This window comes from Mugil cephalus, chromosome 19 (genome assembly GCF_022458985.1).
Source record: "Mugil cephalus isolate CIBA_MC_2020 chromosome 19, CIBA_Mcephalus_1.1, whole genome shotgun sequence".
Lineage (NCBI taxonomy): Eukaryota > Metazoa > Chordata > Actinopteri > Mugiliformes > Mugilidae > Mugil > Mugil cephalus.
In genome coordinates, this window is record NC_061788.1 from 22,271,171 (window position 1) to 22,294,254 (window position 23,084).

The 23,084-nt window shown below is 38.8% G+C and overlaps 1 protein-coding gene across 1 annotated transcript in view; it reads right to left on the reverse strand.

Annotated features, from left to right (window-relative positions):
• The window catches only part of LOC124996672 (ras-specific guanine nucleotide-releasing factor RalGPS1-like), a 61,638-nt gene extending 48,566 nt beyond the window's left edge, over positions 1-13,072 (reverse strand). Inside the window, exons 1-4 of the mRNA XM_047569923.1 lie at positions 12,745-13,072; positions 4,483-4,622; positions 1,428-1,532; positions 1,234-1,284 (exon numbers count right to left, since the gene is read on the reverse strand). Of these exons, the coding sequence (XP_047425879.1) occupies positions 1,234-1,284; positions 1,428-1,532; positions 4,483-4,539 (213 nt within the window). The 5' untranslated portion in view covers positions 4,540-4,622; positions 12,745-13,072. The remainder of the gene's footprint in view (positions 1-1,233; positions 1,285-1,427; positions 1,533-4,482; positions 4,623-12,744) is intronic.
• Between the last annotated feature and the right edge of the window lie 10,012 nt (positions 13,073-23,084).

Consider the following 23,084-nt stretch of genomic DNA (forward strand, 5'->3'; position numbering starts at 1 on the left):
CAACACCATGAGACCCGCCACAGAGGGCAGTATGCTAGCTTGGCCCATATGATTTCCTGTTATAGACTGACCCCGGCCCCTCATTATGGAAAGGAAAGTTGATGTGAAAAAAGTTTGGGGACCCCTGATCTAGAACAATAGTGTTGAAAACAGCATGATTATTCTATTTAGTTTATAATATAAAATAATAGAAATGCATGTTGCTGTTATAACAGAGCATTACTGTAATAATATGCTCTGGACAGATGAATCAAAGATAGATCTGTTGGATACAGTAACAACAGGTATGTTGTGTGTGGACAGATTTTCTGGTGAAGGTCTTTCAACCTAATCCTGGTTTAAAAATTTAGAGTTGATGCCACATATACTAGACAGATTGCAGTGTATCCTTCATCATGTCAGAGTGACAGTCAACTTTTCTTCAGGATAACAATCTGAGCCATTAGTACAATTCACAGAAAGAGGAATCCTAGAACTCCAGCACGTTTAAGAATAAAGATCAACTTATCAGTTTGAATGGAGCTACAGTTCCGTGCACTAGACTATGTGTTGCATGGCAGTTCTTGGATATAAAATATAAAGATCCTGGTTGTGCCGCTGTCATTTACGAAATTGACTTGGGGAGACCATGTTGGATGAGGGATCTGAACTATTTACCATGTGGATCTGAAGGTTTCATCTTTCACTTATTTCTAGTTTTCAGTTCCCGATGAGTCTCCCATCTCTGCCTGGCTCCCCTGCCAGAGGTTTCCACTTTCAACCACGTAGGCTAGTTTAAGTTCAGCTGAGTGGGAACAGCTGTGAAATCGTAACTGATAAGAAGTTACTGAAATGGAAAATTGAGTGGAATCATTCTGTGGGATAGATTAAATCTCTGCACAGAAGGGTTGGGGATCCCTGAATAATACCCTTATGATACGTAGTAAAAAGATAAATCACAAAAAAATCAAGAAAAGGGGCTAAGAATGATATGAAGTAAAAACCTAGCCAGCTGGAAGCTGAACCGAGGACTCGGCCACGAGGTCGGCCCAAAACAGAGGTGATGGTGTTGTGATTAGATCAGAAATAGTTTGAAGCAGATCAGTAATAACAGATTAAGAAACTCTAGTCATTTAAAGGGTTACAACACAGCTGATATCCAAATCGTAAATGTGATGCTGGAAAAAATCTGAAGTTATAACTGGAAATGATGTTCAGTGGACTGGCCACTTAATAATTACAGGGGTTTCTTACCTCGGGCTGTATCGCTTTAAACACTGGTGCATCCATCAGGGTGATTTGGCTCTGAAATAACAACATCCACAATATTTCTCAATGTGCAGCAATGATACACATAGTGTTTGATCCTAAAATACATATATGTTGTTATGCTGTTGGATGTGAATTTGTCTATAGTGTACTTAAAACAAAGCAAAAAGACCACTCACAGCAAACTCCTCAGGCGTCACCTTGAGCACATCGAAGACGACGGCATCATAGCTCTTGGCATAGTCCACACAAGGTCCATCCAGAGAATCAGAGCTGCTGCTGGCCTGAAAGACACACACATTTAACTATCAGCACATCATGCACAACTGCTGTCACATTACTCTACTGTCAAAACATAGCGAGTCGGTTTTAAAGGACAAAAGGTTAGGGGGTAGGGTGCAGTCATTGTTCCTTTACCATCATGTAAAAGGCCAGATTGAGTTTGGATATTTATTGTCTCAAGACCATAAATGTTGTTGATCTATTTTTTGTGTGTAACTATTCCCTGGCACAAACACACAAGAACACAAGCACAAGAAGCCTAGTGCATTTAGAAGTTCTGTCCAGGGTTTTTGACCAAAGACCCCCTGTTGTCTCTGGTACACAATGCAGCTGATGATCTACACTTTCCAGAACACATTACTGTGCCAACAATGCCAAAAAATGAAGACAGTAAGCTAGCAGAGACGTGGGAAGTACAAGACAATTTTTGGAACCGCTTTATGAGGAAGGAAATGCAGTCAAACCTCAATGATACATAGATTGTCTTGGTGAGAACCACAAAAATAACACTCCACAGGCCACCTTTAATAACACAGGCAGAGAGGCCAATAAAAATGGTACACACCAAGACTCGAACACTAAGAGGCATACAGTGTGGAGCATGACTCAAAATATAAGCACTGATATAATATAAAAAAATATAAACACGCAACACAACAGCAGACACTTGACACATGATTTCACTGGATTTTTATACCAAGGAAAAACAGATGACTTCAAGCATATTACTATTATTTTAAATGTAATATGCTATGACTGTCTCAGATGTCTCCCTTTGTCTGTTTATTTAGCATTGATTTAACCTTTTTTGAGACAATACAGTGATAAGAACAGACAACCAAGGGGGGGGGTGTGTGTGTGTGTGTGTGTGTGTGTGTGTGTGTGTGTGTGTGTGTGTGTGTGTGTATTATTTGGGAATATAAATGGTGGCATTAACAATTACATCATTGGAGGGCTAATTATGCTTAGTGATCGTAGTGACAGTAACTGCAATTAATGTAAGGGTCAAGAAATGGGTTAACTATTTCTATTTATCATTATCCTAGTTCACTGGGGGACGATGCACTGAGGACATGTCCTCTCCTCTCTCTTCTCTGGCTCCTGTCCTCTAATATCTTAGAATTTATTTTCTGTCTCTTATAATTTATTTTCTATTACTAACCGCTGTGTCTCACTCTCTCCCTTCCCCTCCCTTCCCCTCCCCCTCCATCATCTTGTGAGGGTCTCTGGTCTGGAGTACTGAATATCTGACCTGTGGAGTTCTAAGCTACATCTGCTGTAATGGCCTCATCAACCAGCCCAGTTCATTGAGATCTAGTCTGGTAACAGATTTTTACAATGAGTGATACTTATGTTGTTTTTGGACTTCCACTTCATTGCACTGGTGTAATCTGACTTTGTCTCATTCCTCTTGCATTTTAACCAATTAAGACAAATGCAAAGGACTTCTTTAGAAAATATTACCTAGATGTAGAAATTAATTACAAAACAATTGATGTGTTTTAGATTTTTGGAGAGACTATGTGGGCAACAGGTGGAAGAAAAGTACTGAATTTCTGTGCCAACAAGATGGACAGAGATGCTGAGTCACTTGGTCCATCACATTGATCCAGAGCAAGATGTAACTGCACCTACTTGTCAGATAATCATTGGATTTATAGATTTAAATTGTGAGGGTGTCACAAGTAAAACTAAAAATACAAGCAGCTAAAAGGAGCGTGTCTAAAACAAATGCTGTGATGTGTATGATCATCTGTAATACACCACTGAAACACAGTGCTCACTGAATACAGGTGCCAAATGTTAAAAGAGCAAAAGAGGAGACATTGAAGTCATCGTTAAAGTTTGTGTGACCAAGCCAGCCCCCCTTTCATTCTGACCTGATGGAAGCTGATCTAACATTTATGGCAATAACAATGTGAAACTTCTGAGGCTAATTTAAAGCTACTACAAATCCCACTTAGGGTTTTAGACTGAAGAATGGTGTGGGTTTCATTTATATTATTCGAGATTAAGGAACATCACAATGTGTATTCTTGATAAAATAGTCTGGCGCATCATCTGAGCGCTGTGGAGTTGAATATGTTTACAACAAAATGGCTCTGATTGGTTGTGGGACTACCCATTGCGTAGGGTATTGCCTAAAATGTGCTCCATAATGAAATCTAAATAGAGTGCTACGCCAAGAAGAACCTCTTGTAAACTACTATTCGCTCCGTTGTCTCGGGGAAAACGTTGTCTCATCTTACTACTGTTCTGCAACTCCTAAATATACTTAAGATGACACAAAAATCTCTTGACATCTCGACCTCTTTTTTTGCCAGTGTCAAAGCCAGTCAACATTCATTTCAGGGGCCCCAAACTATTGCAACAAACCCGGCGTCCTCAGGAAACCTTTCTGCTGTAGCCAGTCTTTGTGGGTGTGTTTTTTTGCGTTGTCATATTGAAGAAAAGGTTGTCTTGATTTGATTGTGTTTTGCATCTTCTGGAGTTGCTGTGTTGACCTTTCGGAGCCACCATGGGGGATATTGTATTACAGTGAGATATGTTTTGAACACAAACATTCAGACAGCTGCTGAGATGACATCTTTCTTTTAAACACACATTGAAAATACAAATACACAACACACTAACAACAAATCAGCACCACCATGATAACGGTAACAATCATCTGATCTCAAAGTTGTGCAAGAGAACTGAGCTCATCCAATAGTAGCAGATGTTTGTCACATGGCAGTAGAAGAAAATAGAGGTTTTAGTTTTACCCAGCTCTATCAACCTCTGAGCTACACATTATGTTTGTTATTGTAAATTATTATAAATGAATCCACAGTTCCTTCTAGATGAAGGAGTGAAATATTGCGTTGATGAAAGCGCTGTGCCAAAATTATTTCAGGAATCTTCAATCATTCCAGTCAAATAGTAATGTTACCATTTTTTCCCCCTTCTCACCTCTGATGTGACTGAGTTGATGCTGGTGCCATCCGAGAGTCCGTTCCTGCGATACATGCTCACAGAGGGACTGGTGGGATGCACAGTTCAGGGCGCCAGAGGCCTTTAGCTGGGGGGCACACATAACCTCTCATCCATGCCTGGAGGGAAAAAAAATAAAAAGTGTTCAACACTGATTTGTTTTAGATTTTTTTAAATTTGACATGTTAGAAAATCCTGTGATCATCGCAGTTGCTCTCTTTTTTTGGTTACATCTTTACATCAACAACAAATATTACAGAGGGTCGAACATTTTGTACAGATATGCACAAAATTCGGAATCCAACTACAACGTCCAAGGGTAGGGTAGGGCAAAAAGGTATAGAACACACCCAAGGTTTACAGAGTTAAGTTTGAGCTTTTGCTAGACTCACACTAAGACGATAAATATCGGGGGACAATGTTTTTTATGCTGACAGTAAAATACTCTGTGGTGCATGTTTTTATTGGTATGTGCTTACATTTGCCAAATTGTGAAATGCATCATGAAATGAAAAAGTACACTGTACACTGTCCTAAATGACTGGTCACAACTGAAGACAGAGGTTTTATTTTAACTGCCTTCCGCTCATGGTTTGAAATAAATAAACACATGTTGACTATTTGAAAACTGCATACAAACACTGGTGCGCATTATTTGTTTCTGCAAAACTGGCAGATCAGAAGCTAAGTGGACTGTCTTAGGTGTAATGAAGCTGAGAACTAATGCTCACACCTCTCACAAGGTCATAAATGCAAACAGAGGCAGAGGACACCAGAACATTGCTGAATGATAAGAATGGTTGTTTTCAGTGCTACGACGACCTCTAGTGGGCAGCTGAGATTGGGCATGTGTATACAACCACCACTTAGAAAAGCAGATGCACTCTTACACTGTTGTGTATTGTAGAATGCTCTTTTATACATAAAACATGGTTAGAATACAGCTGTTCTGATGTTTAGAAGTTGTAGACATTCACCAGACAGGGAGGGAAAAGATGCTATTAAGATGCATCATTGGGTGACAGTTGTGTGTCAACAGCGAAACTGTTGTGTGTTGTGCAGAGAGAGGGTTGGTAAACAATTCTCTACAGTGAATAGCCCATTAAACTGCCATTCTAATCCATATTATAGCAACAAGAAAAAATCACTCAAACCAATGAATGCATCTTCAGGTGCAGTGGAGCGAACAATAAAACATCTCTTGTGAGGACAAGAAATCCAAGATTTAACTCTGGTGCAGTGGATGAATTAATTAGAGTCACCAGTTTCTAAAACTGCAAAGTAACAGAACCTAAAATGATTAGAGCCCACATAAATGCTTCACGGATATCAAGTGTGACGCAGACGACTGTCTGACTAGCGCTGCACTGTATGTATGTCAAAATGACAATAAAGCTTGATTTGATTTGATGTGGTAGACAAATCTCAATTTAAACTGTTCAGAAGGGGCCGTGTTAATCAGGCCTTCATGGTAGAATTGCTGCAAAGAAGTCACTACTGAGGATAAACAACAACAACAAGGAAATTGCTTGGACAAAGAAACGCAAGAAATGGACACCAGGAAAGAGGAACTCTGTTGGCCTGATGGGATTTTTGGTTTCACCAGACACAGAACAGGCGAGAGGATGGTTTCTACATGTGTGGTTCTCCCTGTGAGGCATGGAGGAGTAGGTGTGATGGTGTGGGGGGACTTTGCTGGTGACACTGTTTTTCAACATGTTGGTCTTTTTGTTTGTTTTTCACAATGTCTGTATTCTTTACCATATAGCGCCTAGCCACTAGCATTAGCCAACAGTGCGAGGTTACGCTAAATGCTACTCAAGGTGCTGGAAGTCAACAAGCTTGGTGGAGAGTGATGGAGGACTGCGTCATATGAACTGGCCTCCAAAATTATCCACCTTAAAGGCATTAATGTCATTAAAGGAAAAGAAGGATAGGAGACTCTAAAATATAAACATTAGAAATAGATTTGAAGTTTACAGTCTAAAAAAGAAAAGAAAAATCATTAAGTTGTGTCCGAGCCTTTGATCAGCAAATCTACAGAAATTTCCAAACCAAAGTCTTCAACAAAGAGCTTCTCACCAGGGAAGTCATGAGAACCGCTACATTTACAGCCAGAGGCACAAAGGAGAATTTGTTGAAATATGGTATAATTTCTTTGTATTGCATTTATGTATTTCTAAGTCACCGGACTCCGGACTCCAGTCTCGGATGAGTCCTCTGTATTCTCTGTCTTCCCCATCCTGGATGGAGCCGACATGTGTCCTCCCACTTTATTGGTCAGTTAGTCCAATATCCATATAATGGTACCAAAAGTCTTTGGAGCATACAGTATCCCTGCACTGCACATAATTATGCTCCTCTCACAGAACAAACACCTATTTAGGGGAGTCCCCGAGAGGTTTGCAAAAAAGGGGTCAGGGCTAAATCATCTCCATAGCAACACTGTAATCAAATTTTAAGGAGGCGTCCTGCAGGATGGGGAACGGGAGGAGGGGAGACTGTAACAGTAACCATTTCTAACTACAGATTGCAGCTCTAGATCACCTCTAATGTTAACGTTAACTGACTTGTATAAGCTCATTCCAGCAAAGACAAAAAGAAAAGAAGAAAAAGAAAGAATTCAGACAGATAAAAAACAAAGTCCTACTGTAGCCTAACATTATAAACTATTAACAGCAGGAAGAGAAGTCTATTTGTCACGATATGAAATGGAAAAACCAGAGAACACCAATGCAACATAAACCGTGGTGGGGCTTGAAAGACGTGTAGATGTGTACCAGGCAGGGAGGTTGCAGGAACCAGGTGGACACTAGGTCATTTTTGCCTCAGCAGTTTTGATTTTCATCTTTCCTTTCTTCAAAGTCTCTCCTACAAGTCCCCAACTTTATGCAAATGCACTACCATGTAAATGAGTGGAGCATCTTTTTCCACTGCAATCAGCCTTGTGGTTATTCCAGTCCCCGGAATCCCCCTCGTTTTTATGTTTTTAGTGGGTGTAGATACTGATTAAACTTAACAACAATCGCAGCACATGGAAAAGGGCTCTTTGAGTCCATTATAAAACTATTCCCCACAATAGTGTTTTTTGTTGATCAGGTCCACTATGTTTGTGTTGTAGGGTAATACTATTTTGTGTCTTTAACATGAATCTGTAGATTTCCATCAGGTACAAGGCCGTCATCAAACTTTAGAACATTTAAATGTGCAGAATACTAGCTGGTAGCTGCTTCATTGCCATCTGAACATGGAGAGAAATGACTTGTGCATTTGACAAATCATTCAACACGGGATTTGAGTTTTAATAACAACTGGGTGCACTCTCATCAAATTAAACACACAACTTTTAGAGTTGTTGTTTATTTCCATTCTAACAATAATATTTAACATAATACTTGTTTTCAACCCTGCTCGCCTGTTTGTTGACAGCATGCTGCTGCTCAGGCTGAACTTCTTGACTGTCATCACATACTGTAGATGGGTATAAGTCACATGTTTATTGCTCTACTCTCATCATGGTGAGCAAAAATCACTGGTGAGGAGTGCTGGCCTGAACACTATCTCGTATTCTGCACTTCTCTTTTCATGAGCTTGGAAATTCTTGGACTTTTTTCTTTTAATTCATCAGTTATCTGTCTTGGACAAATAAATGCTGCTTTAAGTGTGGTTGTGTTGTCACAGCAACTCAAGATAACTGACAATAATCTGTAACCTTATCATTATAGTTAAATTCATATACTCACATTAAATATAATTAACAAAACCTTTTCCAAGTCAGGGATTTTCTTAAAACCTCTTCTCTCACTTCCCAAATCATCCTACCAAAACTTTGTTAGACAACCTCTTATCAGTAGGCCCTAATAAGGAGTGCATGGGAGGATGAGCTAAATATAAAGCTAACAGACCAGATATGGGATACTGCCTTAAACTTAGTTCACTCTTTATATGTGAACAACATGCTTTAATTCAAAGCAAATTCCTTACACAGACACTCAACTAGCCAGAATCTATTCTCCTGTCAGTGATGCTTGTAATAGATGCAAACAGACGCCTGCTAATCACACTCATGTGATTTAGTCTTGCCCTAAATTGGCAACATTTACGGAGAATATCTTTGACAAATTGGGCAGAGCTTATGGTCAAATCATTTCCCCAAATCCATTATCCGCACTTTTTTCACTAGTCCTGAAACTAACCTGCCCACAGCAACAAAGCCAGCTTTGGTTTTATTCACCATTCTTATATCTTGTCCCTGACAAATATCTACCATTAAAAAAAAACTTCCAAAAGCTTGCCCTAAATTGAAAAGAAAACTACTTTTCTCATCAAAACCCAAAAATGAATGAATTCTGCATATTTATACAAGCTCAGGTTCAATGCTCTGTAAGGATCTGGCCAGTACTTGTGTGTATGGGTCAACATGTGCAGCAGAACATGCTGAATTGTGTGATGATTACTGCCAGTGTTGCGATTGCCTTTGGTGATGCATAAATGGTCCATCATGTCGGCTGCACAAATAATCATGTATTCTCAAAATACAAGGAAAAGGAAAGAAAAAAAACAGTCTGTAGCAGTGGCACATGACACACTAGTGCACCACATACTTTCTTTGCATCTATGGACGTGCACCTTACTAAGATTATGTTATTTGGAAACAATAAATCAATAGCTCAAACACAAATCATGATTGCTAATGTAAACATAGAGAGTGTGAATGAAACTAAATTTGTGGGTGAGATCATTGACAACTAAATCTGCTGTAAGCCTAGCTTATGTATGTAATAAATAGCAAGAGGATACTTGGAATACTGGGAAAAGTTAGAGATATACTGGACCATAAAACATTATATATTCTATACTGCTCTCTGGTATTACCATATTTAGATTACTGCCTGGAAGTCTTGTGAAACACTTACAGAAGCAATCTACAAACAATATGCAGACAGCAAAAAAGAGCCATCAGGATCATGAGGGGTTATAATCTCAGTGGGAATTTAAACTTCAAACATTGCTGTTTTCACACAACACACAGGAGTGATTTTGTGGAATACGCTGGGTGGGGAAATCAGACACGATGAACATGTTTGGGAAGGTATGGGAACGAAGAGAAGGTATGTAAAGCACTTTAAATATTATCATTGTTATTGCTGCTTTTATTATTATTATTTAGCAGAGGAGGAAGAAACCATTGAATAATGACACATTAATACTAACAAGGGGTGGGGCCAGATAAGTGTGATGTTTCTCCCCACTCCTTTTCCAGTAATTTAAGTTACTTATTGGAAGTATTTTCATTTCTGTTTCTTGTTCAACTGTATATGCATTTGATGCATCCCTCTGAATGTTTGAAATAAATAAAACTGAACTAACATTAAACTAAGAGAGAATAAATATATGGAAAATAAGAACAAACACATAATGTGACACAGCAAGAAAGTACAACTGATGAAACAGGAAACTGACCAAGGGATGCAGCCCAACACACAACTCATCTCATCACTCGGTGTAAATCAGTGATGAAACACAGTCTGAGGTGCCTTAAGACCAGAGATGTCTGGATCAAGTCTTTTTCCCCTGATGCATTCCAATCATTTTAACAGTGAGTATCACCGATCCGTGTCCTGATTCAATAATGTGTGTCAGTCTTGTTTGACTTATGCTCAGCAGTTACATAGCTCTGAGGACAAATCTACCTGCCTCCACCACCTGCTCTGTATTTAAAGGTGTCCTTTTATTTTATACATAAATGTAAAGACTTCTTCATTGTGCAAAACAAATAATGATTAAAAAAATAAAAGTATTGGCTCTTAATACAAAAAAACATGTTAACATTGGTGTTAATAAATTAAATAACCCACAACACGAACAATGTTGCCACTCTTGCACACATAAACATTACTCTGTGTACAGACAGCAGTGTTGGTTTCATATAACTAGCTTTCAGCATTGTTGCTAGATATACGGTAGATGGTGGTTTCCACCACAAGCTGTTGAAAAACCTCCAAAACACACACAAAACCACTATAAATAAGTACTTTACTACCTGTGTTTACTTTCAATATTGTAGACAGTTTGACTATGTGCTCAATATGACGCAGTCATGAATGCCTACATGGGCCTTGATATAAGTGGGACATCCCTACTTAAGACAGTTTCTTTCTTGTCTTGATGCTAATTGAACATGTTTAAATTGTGTCTAAAACTTTTGTAAAAAATATCATGTAAATATTGTGAACTCTAAACAGACATACTCTCCCCAGCACAGCACCAAACAGGAAGTGGTAAAGTAAGAGAGTGACTGCAAGTGGGGGACAGAGGACGTGCAACAATGTGCACAAGCTTTGGTCCTCTTGGGACTGTGGAAAAGATGGAAAAAGTGGTGGAATACCAAGGAGATATGTCCATGATATGTGTGTGTGTGTGTGGGCATGTATGTACTCGGTGTTCACAAATCACTCTATGGGCCTGTTCAGGCTCTGCTTCAAAATCCAATCTGGGCGATTCGATCATGTAAAACACAGGTATGAACAGGAGTGATACAGTCACTGACCACATCTGGAGGTGGTCTGGCTCGCTTGTGTTTGGATGAGTCTACATTCCTTTGGTAGTGTGAATTCAACGCGTCTTGAGTCGCATTAAAGACTGCCTATACACAACAGGGGTACTCCTGCATCTGCTGAGTTTTGTCTTATTATATCTGATTATGGTGTGTATGCAAACTTCCAGGGTTGGAGTTACAACCTGAGTTTTGCAGGTCTAATTAACATCAGTGCAGAGATCAATAACAACACAATGCTGTTCTCAGTTCTGGAGCAGCGGTAGTGATTCATTAGAGACATCTGCTGTTAAAATATAAAACTACGCCCCAGATGATTTTTTGGTTTATTTGCACACAGAGCGCAAAACTGAGATTGAATCTGGAGGTGCATGTTAATGCCACGCCTGAACACATGTAGCTAAAGCTGGCCACTTGTGAACAGATCTGATGGGAGAGATCGGATGGTAATGCCAGGTATGAACAGGGCCTTTGTGGGCCTCAAATCCTAATGTAGATTCTGTTGCTATGTTGCTATTTACCATGTACCATGGACTGACTTTCCTCCACAGTCACCTCGCTTCTTCACCATCTAGCATCTATGTGGCACTTGAAGACTGATGAGGCCAAATATTCCCGATGTCACTAAAAAAAAAATCTAATCAATGTCACACCATGTTGGGATAACAATAATGAAAAACATTTGTTTATTAAAGCTGATTTTAAATTCTCATCTTGAACAAATATATTTAAATGGACTTCCTGCTGCATTGTGACAACATCACATCGTCACTTGTGAATGACAAACCTGAACACCTAGCCAAAGCTGGCTACTTCCTCCACTATCCACTGGTCCTATGCTAAATCTTCAGTAATCACTCCTCTCTCTCTATTACTCCTATGCTGCTCTTGTACCAAATAACACATCCGCTTCTTTCCCTTTCCTCCATGCTGGGAACTGACATCCACATGCAGGACATGTCCGTATTTTTGCTTGTTTGTTTGTTTTGAAAGAAAATCCTCAAAATGATAGTAATCAACAGATCAATTCACTTTATAGATTCTACACGATTTTCTGAAAGATCTGCATTAAAATGAGACTATATCAACATATGTAGACTATACAAGTCAATAAAGGAATACAAAGTGTGTATTGTAATACGTAATACGGGGCTTTTAAACTGAAATGGTGGTATCACTTGAAATGCTTGTCATAGTATTTACACTAGTCAGTCAGATCATGCGGTCCTTGTCCATGTCTGGACACTTTTTTTAAAAAACCATGATGATTTAGATTATATATTATTACTGACGGTCTGGTGACATTTTTCAATACACCTTTAGTGAAGCTGCGATTCACTGAAGACTCGGTCTCTTGGGATTGGAGGGTCATTCACTGCTCAAGGCCCACTACTAAACGCCCTGCACCCAAAACACAGGCATGTTTTGACAGCTGAGGCTCGCGTCAAGCGTCGCGGACAAACACATGTCCGCGTCCCCGAAGGGAGAACGTAAACACGGCGGACGTGTTCTGTTAATCACGGTTCGACACTATCCTATCACGACATCGGCCACAGATAACGCGGCTCTTACAGCAACATCTGAAGCCCACGATCAGGCCTTTTGCCACCGTGTGCATCAGCGCCTGATTCAGTCACATCTCAAGGCTGACAGTACCAGCACGTTAACGCCTCTGCGGTTCCTACCTTCCCAAAGGGCAGAGTTCCTCCCCTGCAGCTGCTGGATTAAGAACGACGAAAAACAATAGGTGTCCACGTTATAACGAGCCCAGATGCGTTGGCTCATTAAACCCAAGCGGTGTTTTCCCAACAGTGTCCAGGGGGGTTACTCCTCCTTTGAGCCGAACATGAAGCCAAGGTCGTAACGTTTGGTCCGCATCCGCAAACCGTGCGGGATACATTAGACGGAATCATACAGTCATGGCAGTGTTGTGGCGAATTATCCGTAGTTTGAAAAAAAGAAGTGAAAATGAATAAATACCGACAGCAGGAAGTGACAGGTAGGCGCACTTATCTTGACAGCCAGGTGTATTGCCTAATCATCCGCTCGGCTCCACAGACGGTCCCGCCTCTGCCGGCGCTAGGCCAATCAGAGAGCAGCTCCGGGATAGCGTCCTTCAGACGCAGGTGCATCGATGATGCCTTCACCGGTTGCATCACGGCTCGTACATCTGACACTCTCAGTTGTGTGTGCGTGGGCTGAGCCCGGATCACAACAAACATCGGATCGTTTACAAAGGTTCTTTTGGAGATTCAGCATAGAGAGTTATTATTATATTATTATTATTTTTTAATATTTTAAAATTAGATGTTGTTTTTGTCATTCAGCGTACTTAAGAGCCTTGCATGCTGGAGCAGATTTTTGCTTCTGGGTCTAAATCAAATTTATATGCATATGGATACTCGCTAGCTACATCATTACTGTTGAAAAAAAAAATACAGTCCTACACTATCTTTTCTTCATAAATGTTGATACAGAGTGAGAAAGGTAATAATTCAACTGTATTACTAAGATTTAGATTGTGGTGCTGTTGAACTAAAATGTCAAAACAATAAGAACATGTGTCGGTACAACATAATACATTTCAATAGTAGCCTATACTACTAATATAGTTCACTACAATCACAAAAGGAAAACCCAGTTGAATCAACAGCTCTCTGTTATTTTAAACAAATGCTGAATTTACAAAGCTCAGATTTAGTGCAGCACTGTTATATTAGAATGCATTGGTTTTCACTAGTGTACCTTTTGAACTTCGTATGTGTGGATTCATATTGCAGTGTTGCTGGAAAAGTACTTTGAAAGGGTGTGATCCACAAAGTTTGAAGAATGATCCCATGAGTGCCATTGTGTCTAACAGCTCATGGTGTAGTTATGTTATGACAAAAGGCACACACATAGATGCATGTCACTGTGCACAGTCTGGCCTAGCTGTTGCAGCTAAACAGTTCATAAACCAATTGTGATTCACATCACTTATCATCACACAGTCAACTGGAAAATGGCTATTGGTATTGCATAATATTTCTGGTATCAGTTTTTCAGATTTCCTCATTATTATTCATTAAGGTAGCTGCTGTTTAATAATTATGGAAAATGTTGGTATATTTTTGAGTAAATTCCATAAAAATGTAATGCTAAAAAGCATTAGTTTGAAACTGACAGTATATGAAGCACTCCGCTCTTTCTGTTGCTATATAAAAGAGTAGTTTGGGTAAATTTTGTCCAGCAGTGTTTTGTATAATCTTACATTAATAATCTTGTTTGACATGTTTTATCAAAGCTGTTAAAATAGGGTATCTATTTAAATATGAAGTATAACGTAAACAAAATTGATAATTCCAGGGGCCCGTGGCACAAAACCAGGATAAGGGATTAAGCTGGGATATGTTAGTTATCCTGGATGAACTTATCCATGATACAGTTGCATAACAGAGAGATAGGGAAAAGTGGGATATGTTATGACACAAGTTACCATGTAGATTTATCCTGTGGAGCTAGCCTGCTCCAGACCAGACTAAGTTCCAGGATCTATTTAATCTCATCCCTTATTTCAGTCAGCAGTCACTACAAATGGAAACCAATATTTATTCCCCTGCCCGCTACACATTGTTATCACATTCAACTAGACCCACTGTCGTTATTTAAACATTTGTCATCATAAATTGCAATCATTTTAGATGATTTTGCAATGAGTAGATAGTTTAGTTTCCCATAGACTATATATAAAAGTACACATCATATATAAATGTAAATACACATCAATGAGTAACATGATGTTTCTTTATTGAATAAGGATAAATCAAAGCAAGATATCAGCTCCTTTCAAAACTGAAGTCCCATAGTGCTCTACAAGATAGAAAGCACAGAATCAAAGCATATTATACCACACACAAATACATGCAGGACAAATCCATACTTAAATGAACAGACAAATATCAGGCCTGTATACACAGTATACAGCACAATAGGCCAAAACAATATAAAATAACACAATTTCCTTTGCCATTGGAGGCCCAGTTTAACTCACCTCTAAATCATGCATCTCTGCCATTGCAAGCCATATTCAACTTAAATTTACAGAATGCATTTTAACTGCATATGCATATGGTGGGAGGCAAAAAGGCTGGCAGGCATCCCCTCTGTCCCCCAGCAGTACACCAGAGAACTCACCTGTGAATACAAAATGTCATCATCACAACCTCATAAATAGAGTGACATTCTTGCCATAATATTAAAAGTGGTTATTAGAGGTTATGTAGGTCAACTTGTGACAGGTGATGATAGATTGCAAACTACCAAAAGATTGGGGAGTCATGGACCAAGCCAGGCCACTCTGCCACAACATTGCTGATCAGGTAGTCAGCACTGCAGACCATTTTTATAAGATGTAGACTATTTAACCAATCAGTGCACATCACAAACAATGTACAGTGTTTATTGATTGAAAATATCAAAAAGTCATGATCACCTGAACATTAATGCTGTGAAAGTATTTCCTACTCACAAAATCTCCCTCATAGGCACCTGAGGAGGATTTTATTTTGATGTGGGTGCAGTCAAATGCACCAGTGATGTTGGGGAAACACAGAACAATGAATATCCTACTATGACTGTTAACACTTGTCCTGTAATTTGTCATTTCCTGATCACATTTAATGGGATTTGTAAGAGCAGGTTTATGTTAATTGTTGTGTGTCATGGTCTGATTGTGATTGGCGGTTCAATCTATATAGTGTAGGAACCTTTGGAAGCCAGTCCATGAAATAAATGGACTTGTCTGGATCTTAACTGAAAAGCAACTGGCCTCTCATTCATCCTTCATGGTAAAGTAAAAGCGCATCAGTTAGGTTTCCTGTTGAAATGCCTCAGTGGCTTAAAGCATTGGCTTAGTTTCTACAGGATTCATATTGAAGCTAGTAGATGAGACATGCCAGACCTACAGTTCGCCTTTGATGGGAGTACAGCGTGATGGTGTTGCTAGACACTGCAAGCTAAACCACAATCAGTTAAACCAAATTCATTTGATATGAATGATTGGATGTCCCATGTAAAGATGGAAGAATGTACCTTGCATGAAGAGGGTGGCATCTTCTTGCGATGGACTTAGATTTGAGTCTATCCCCCCAGGGATCCCCTCCAACACAGGCCTGTACATACATCTGTTAAATTCTAAGGCTCTGTACTCTGCTGGGGTGGGGTCAGCTGTTTTTTTTTTTTTTTTGTTTTGTTTTGTTTTGTTTTTTTTTGTTGTTTTTTTGTTGTTTTTTTTTACTGTTATAAGTACAGGTAATGTAGCAGAAACCTTCTGGGTACGATGTACGCTTGAGCACAGTTTTTGTCAGGGCACTTACCATTCTGCAGGATGTTCTTTAAATACATATACACGCAGAGACAGAGAGGAACCATGGTTGGTTTGTGGTTATCTTATGATCATTCACCATAGACACACACACACGCAAACATTTGCATACATATAAAGAATGAAACAGAAGAGGAGCATGGGGCATGAAGGGGGAAACGGAGTTGCATTTACATAATTTCACTCACATTTGCAGTTTCAGCTTCTCTCTTTGTTTTATGGCAGTCGTGGTGTTTCCTTTCTTTTTAATTTGATCTTTTACCTCTTCATAGTCCTCCATAAGTAGGCTATGTCCTTCTTCTGCGGAGAGAAGTTCGCTGCTCGCGTTGCCATGGTGAATCAGTGAATCTGTGATCGATTGCGGAGTCTATTTGAGGAGCAGTGTGCGCACTCTGAGCCAAGATTAGTTTAACCTGGTTTGGTGAATCCGTGCCTGCTCATCCTGGCTTAGTGTTTGTGCAACCGAATAAGCCCGGACGCCCTTGTTTCAGATTCGTTGAGCCCAGCCTTACTCATTTATCCTGGATATCCGAATCCTACTTTTATGCAACGGTCCCCTGGGGTCTGGGCAGCAAGGGTATTCCTTCTCGAGAGTTCCTGCTCAATATCAATAGGAATATTCCCTCCATTTTCTATTATCTAAGAACAGACAGGGGCTGTGAGGCATGCAGCTTGTGGAACAGATTCAAATAAAGGTTGAATCTGTTCTGCCCTCAGGAAGATAGCTCATTAACCGGTCACTAGGCCAAAGTTACACCTTGCCTTTGTTGGCATTTTCCAAATGTAAATGTAAATGTAATGAACAATTGATTCTGCATGTTCTTACATGCTACCAGCTAGCCAGATAATTTGATATTCTTTCTATTCAAATGTCCAACATTAAAAAATTATTTGCCCAAATCAGGTCCACACCAGGTTCTTCATACCTCCTCCTCAGCTCACTCTGCACAGTCTTTTTCTCTGCCCTATTTCTTGACCTAAAAGTCCTCCTTTTACCTTAAGGAGAGCCTTTATGTACAGGGTTTGCTGTTGGGACATCACCAAGTCTTGGGCATGGCATTGTTCACACAAAAATAGCAATATGAGTCTTAAATATAGTGTGTGAGCCTGTTGATGTCCTCCCCAATATTCCCATCACAGTTGTCTCAAAACACTTATTCAGATCTTCATGTGCCTCATCATGATATCGTTTTACTGTGCAAGCATCAGTTGATTCTCTATACACAAGATACCTATTCGAACTGGACTCGAACCCAGACCTTCTTGCTGGGAGACATCAGTGCTAACCACTGAGTCACTGTGCCGCCTATCCATACTAATATGCAATAATTAGTCATGTGTTTAATTTATCTTTGTTGAGTTTTAATTACATATTATATATACAATTTGTATATATTTAACACAATTTTCAACAGTAAAAAAAAAATGTTTAGCTGTTGTTTTACCCTTGCTTTACATTATGGCTTTTTTTTAAATTGCTTTTATTGATGGCCTTCCAGTAGATAAGTAAGTTTTGTTGTTGAATTTTACATGTATGCGGTCATAGTGGATGGTGGTCAGCACTGATACCTTATAGGAAGAATCCCAGCTCACTCCCACCATTCAAAGACATGCTGGTCAGGTGATCCTAAACTTGCTGTAGGTGTGAGTGTGAATCTGACCCACCTCTCTGTGTGTCCCTGTGATAGGCCTGTCCAGGATGTATTCCTCTCACCTCTCGCCCAATGACAGCCACCCTCAATTCAAGTATTCTACAGGTCCTTGAATGTAGACATTTCACATTACATTGTAAACAAGGGTTAACTAATGGGTTAAAGCAGTGACGTGACAACGTTAAGCAGCAACAGATAATCCTGTACTCATTACCACTGAGGCTACCAAATTGGCACACAATATCATGCTCATTAACTACCATGTAAGTCTGAATATATTTTTCTTCCTTCTTGTGACAGCATATACCAGCAGTGCCTCTCTGTGTATGTATATTTGTCAAGGCTTTTGATGAATCAGTAAGCTTATTTGATGATAAAGTAAAGTAGGGAATTACTCAAGTAAACTTATTCATGAATTATGTATTTTTTTTATCATGTATTCTTTTAACATTACTTTTTTAAAGTGAGATATATTTCTGAATTATTATTTTATTTCTCGTGTGATGGCTGTACTTTGCTGAAAATGCTTTCTTAAAGAAGATTTACAACAGATCCACATGAGTAAAAGTACAACAACAGCAACCAACCACTACATTCTCATCTTGCTCTTCACAGGGTGGCATGTCTGATGTATCCCTGTCCCAGGAAGCATAGACTGCAGTAGTGATGGCTTCCTCTTTGTAGTGTCAGCCTTCAACATCAGCATCACAGTTCTGCTGCTGGAACAAACTCCAAGAACAGGCTGAATGTCATCCAGACTTACAGCACAAGTTCAGCATGTTGTAAAGATATTTCTTCATTTTATTCTGTAGAGTATGTGTGAATGCCAGTTTATTTGTTTTGAATATGTTTTCTTAATACATATTTATGGCCATTTAATAGTTGTAACTCAACTTAATGTGAGCCTCCTCAGGGAACAAATTAGTCCAAATCACTAAATGGCTATTGTGACATACCTACGTTTAGGCACTGCTGCTATCTGTGATACACTGTGTTCTTTATTTATTTATTCATTTATTTTTTTTATCAGTTGTTTACCTTTAAATTAGTTTAGCACAATATTTAATAAGCAATGTCTGAAGACTGTGCTGGCCTGGCTTCGTCTTTTAATTCTTATAAGGGCGTGAGTCTGGTCATTTTTAGAATTCATTATGGGGCGTGTTGGTTTGAAGCAACTCAGATGTAATGATGTATGATTATTTTTTCCCTACTCTTCCCATAAAGCCCAGCCAAACTATTTGATTGGCCTGCCAGATCTTTACTGGGGCATGATCAACTTTCCCCTGCAAACTTTTTGTGGGTGGGATAATTTTGTGTTGGCTCCCAAAAAATAATTACGAAAATGAAGCTTGTGAAATGAGATGTGGTGAGTTGATTACCCAGCCATGTTGATGTTGACAGTGACAGCATCAGCACTTCATTTCCATAAACTGTCATGTAACATCATCAGTCATATCTTGTTTTTGTATCACCATTGGATTCTACATGTTTACTTTAGTCAGATGTATGTATCTATAACAGATGTATGTTTAACTCGTTCCTCCTGCTGTTCTCTTTTCTATGTTCTCTGTCTCTGCCCAGCTGGCCTCAATCAGATGGGTTCCTCCATATGAGCTGGTTTCTGCTCAAGGTTCTTTCCTGTTAAAAGGGAGTTTTTTTCTTGCTACCCAGCCTTCGTGCTTGCTCTGGAGGTTTCAGGCTGGGCTTTGTAAAGAATATCAAGACCATTTTTATTGTTCTTGACACAATATAAATAAAATTGAATTAAATTGTTGGCTCACCAGTGTTGTCCTGTGAAAAACTATGCATGAGCTCATGGAAACCCAGGAAATGTGCTGTGCAGTCCTCCAAGTGTCTTTGGAAAAGTTGAAACTTGGTACCAGAGGCTGATGTGTGCATGTAGCTGGTTCATTACTGCATATTACAAATATTTTGGCACTATGTTTGACACAGCAAAGAAAGAAAACACTGAGTTTACTGTCAAATAAGGTCAAGGAAGAATTAATTTAATGACAAAATTCCGTTCTTTTAATGTGTGTGATAATATGCTGTGTAACTTTTATCATTCTTTCATTGAAAGCCTTTTAACATTTGCCTTTATCTACTGGTGTAAAGGGTTGTCTGTGCAGGAAAAAAAAATAGCTGGAACACAGTTGTTAAGTATGTCCAAAAATTACTGGGACTAAACAGATGGATTTGGGAACGATCTGGGAGGAACGAGTCACTCAAAGAGCACAATAAACCAACCAGATCACATTTTATCAACCGAGTTTAATTGCTGCCTTCTGGTCCTTGCTATAATGTGTCCAACAGTAGGACAAATCATTGAATAAAGTCAAATAAAGATCATTCTTTCTGCTATTAAGCTTTTAAACAAAGACCCCACTCATTTTAGAGGAAAGCTCTTAGGGTTTCATCTATTTATTCATGGAACGTATTTATCCATGGGATTTATTTATTTATTGGATTTTTCCTACTGATTTTATTGATCTTAATGAGCACTGATTCTGTGATTATTATGTGCCCAACCACATTGCTTCCTTGGCTCATTTGTTTATTTGATTGATTGACTGTCATTGGGATGCATGTGAAAAAATTAATTGCAAAAATGTCAGGATTAATTGGTGTTGAGGTGAGGACCCAAATGATGAAGAGGCAGGGAATCCGTGGAAAGGGGGTATTTAATTAAAACCAATAAGAACCAAAAGGCATGGCAGGATAATCCAAAATAAAACATAAACTACAGAAACAAGACATGAAAAAAATCACAGGAAGAACACATGAACAGGACACAGGTAAGTAACACAACAACATGACAGGGAACAAAGGGATAAATATACAATAAAAAGTATAATAAAAGTATAAATACACAAGAGGCTCAGGTGATGACAAGACATAGGTGAAACTAATGAGGCCAATCAAACCAGGAGAAACCAAAAAAGCAATCAACACACAAGGAGGCACAAGAGACAGGAAACCCAGAAATTTAACAAAATAAAACGGGAAACACAAAACATGACACAGACAGACATCAGGACAGAAACACGAGGCACAACAGACAGGAAATTATAAAACTAAACAAAATAAAACAGGAAACTCAAAACATGCACACGAAATAAAAGACAGACACAGAACCATGACAAAAAATTATACATCAGCCTGTGTAACTTAATACTTAAAAAAAATAATGTATGAGTATACAGTATATTACATCTATATTACACATATATTTACTGCAGGTTAGGTATGCTGTTTCTTTCTACATTCCACGTGCTCCGGAACAATCAAACTATTTTACTACACAATCATTAAATAAATGAATAAATAAAAAATTTCCCAATAAGTAAAAAAAGAAATGTGCAAAGATACATACTCGACTTCTGTTAGTTCCATTCCTTCTTGTCTCTGTTCTGGTTCACTGATATTTATTTTAGACAGTATGTGCTAGAATTATATTACCATTTACCAGTTTCTCGACGACTGACATTGCTTAAATAGTTTAGTCATTATCTAATTATTTACATGGACAAAACATTACATCCACCAGTTGTCACACACACACAAATACTATCAACTGTGTCATAAAGCATATCACAAAATGTCATGTAGCGTTCAGGATCAAACAGCCGACATAAAACAAGTGTCATTTATGACTTTGTCTCTGAACCTTTGAACATCTCTGAATCTCTACATTGTATTTTTGTAAGCATTTTCCACCTTTGAAAAGATTTTAAAAAATTAGAAAAAAATTATGATTGAATACATATGGAATTATGTAGTAAAGTAAAAAATAGTTCAAACAGGAAATGTCTTACACTTGACAGTGGTGACAGGTGTGTTTGGGTCCTCTTGAAAAACAAATGATGGTCCCACTAAGCTCAATATAGTGTGCATGCCAGGATAGTATTTTGCTATGTGATGTTGTGGAAGCCAGGCTGGTTAAGTGGGCCTTCAGTTTTGAATACTGTAAATCATCAACAGTGTCACCGACAAAGCATCCACACCATTACAGCTCCTCCAATTTGCACCAATTCAGCCACGAAGGCCTTATTCACACAGTTTCTTCTGAACAGATGAGATGTGGAACTGGCCTTGCATTTAAATATTACTTTTTTACCTGCTGGTAAGCACACAAGCACACATCAGTGTCAAGGACCCAGCACTGCATGTTCCAGGGACAACCCAGTCTGCCTGAGCCACAACTTTCTTCAAGTGAGCCAGTTTCATCACAGCAGCTGATGGTTTCCTCAGATGCACTTAGAACAGATATATGCAGATGTCCTAAACGTTTCAGAATGCCTGACCTTCAAAGTAACAACGGACTGTTGTTTTTCTTTGTTTTGTTGTGTGGTCCTTACCATAATATGGACTAGAGCAGCAGTCTATTCGCTGTATACCAACTCCGCATCTGTACAACACAACAGATGGTGTCAACCACATTAAAAAGGCACACCTGCTAACGGAAAACCATTCCACGTGACTATCTTATGCAGCTGATGAGAGAAGGACAGCAGGGTTCAAAGCTGCAATCAAAATGAAAGATGGCTACACTGAACAATCTAAAGTCTAAAAAATATTTTGGTTTACTACATAATTCCTATAGATTTGCATTAAATAAGAAGGTGTGTTCTTGGGATTTTGACTGGTACTGTGCATAGTTTATTTTAAATGGCGTTTACTAGTAGACACATTTCACTTGTATTTGATTAATCCAGAGATTTGTTGTAAAACTGAGATATATTCCAATGTGTGCTTTTATGTATTCCTTTTTATAATAATAATAATAATAATAATAATAATAATAATAATAATAATAATACTAATTAACAAGACAAATACAATCAGATAAAGCTGCACCATGTTAATTCGTCCCGAAATGCAGAGACTTAAAAAAAAAAAAAAAAAAAAAATCTTATGCCATCACTCCCAAATTTAACATTTGTGCAAGAAACCCCGTCTTTATTTGTTTTGAGAGCGCTGGAGGTTCTCTTGCAAATTTCTCCCTCGTGCT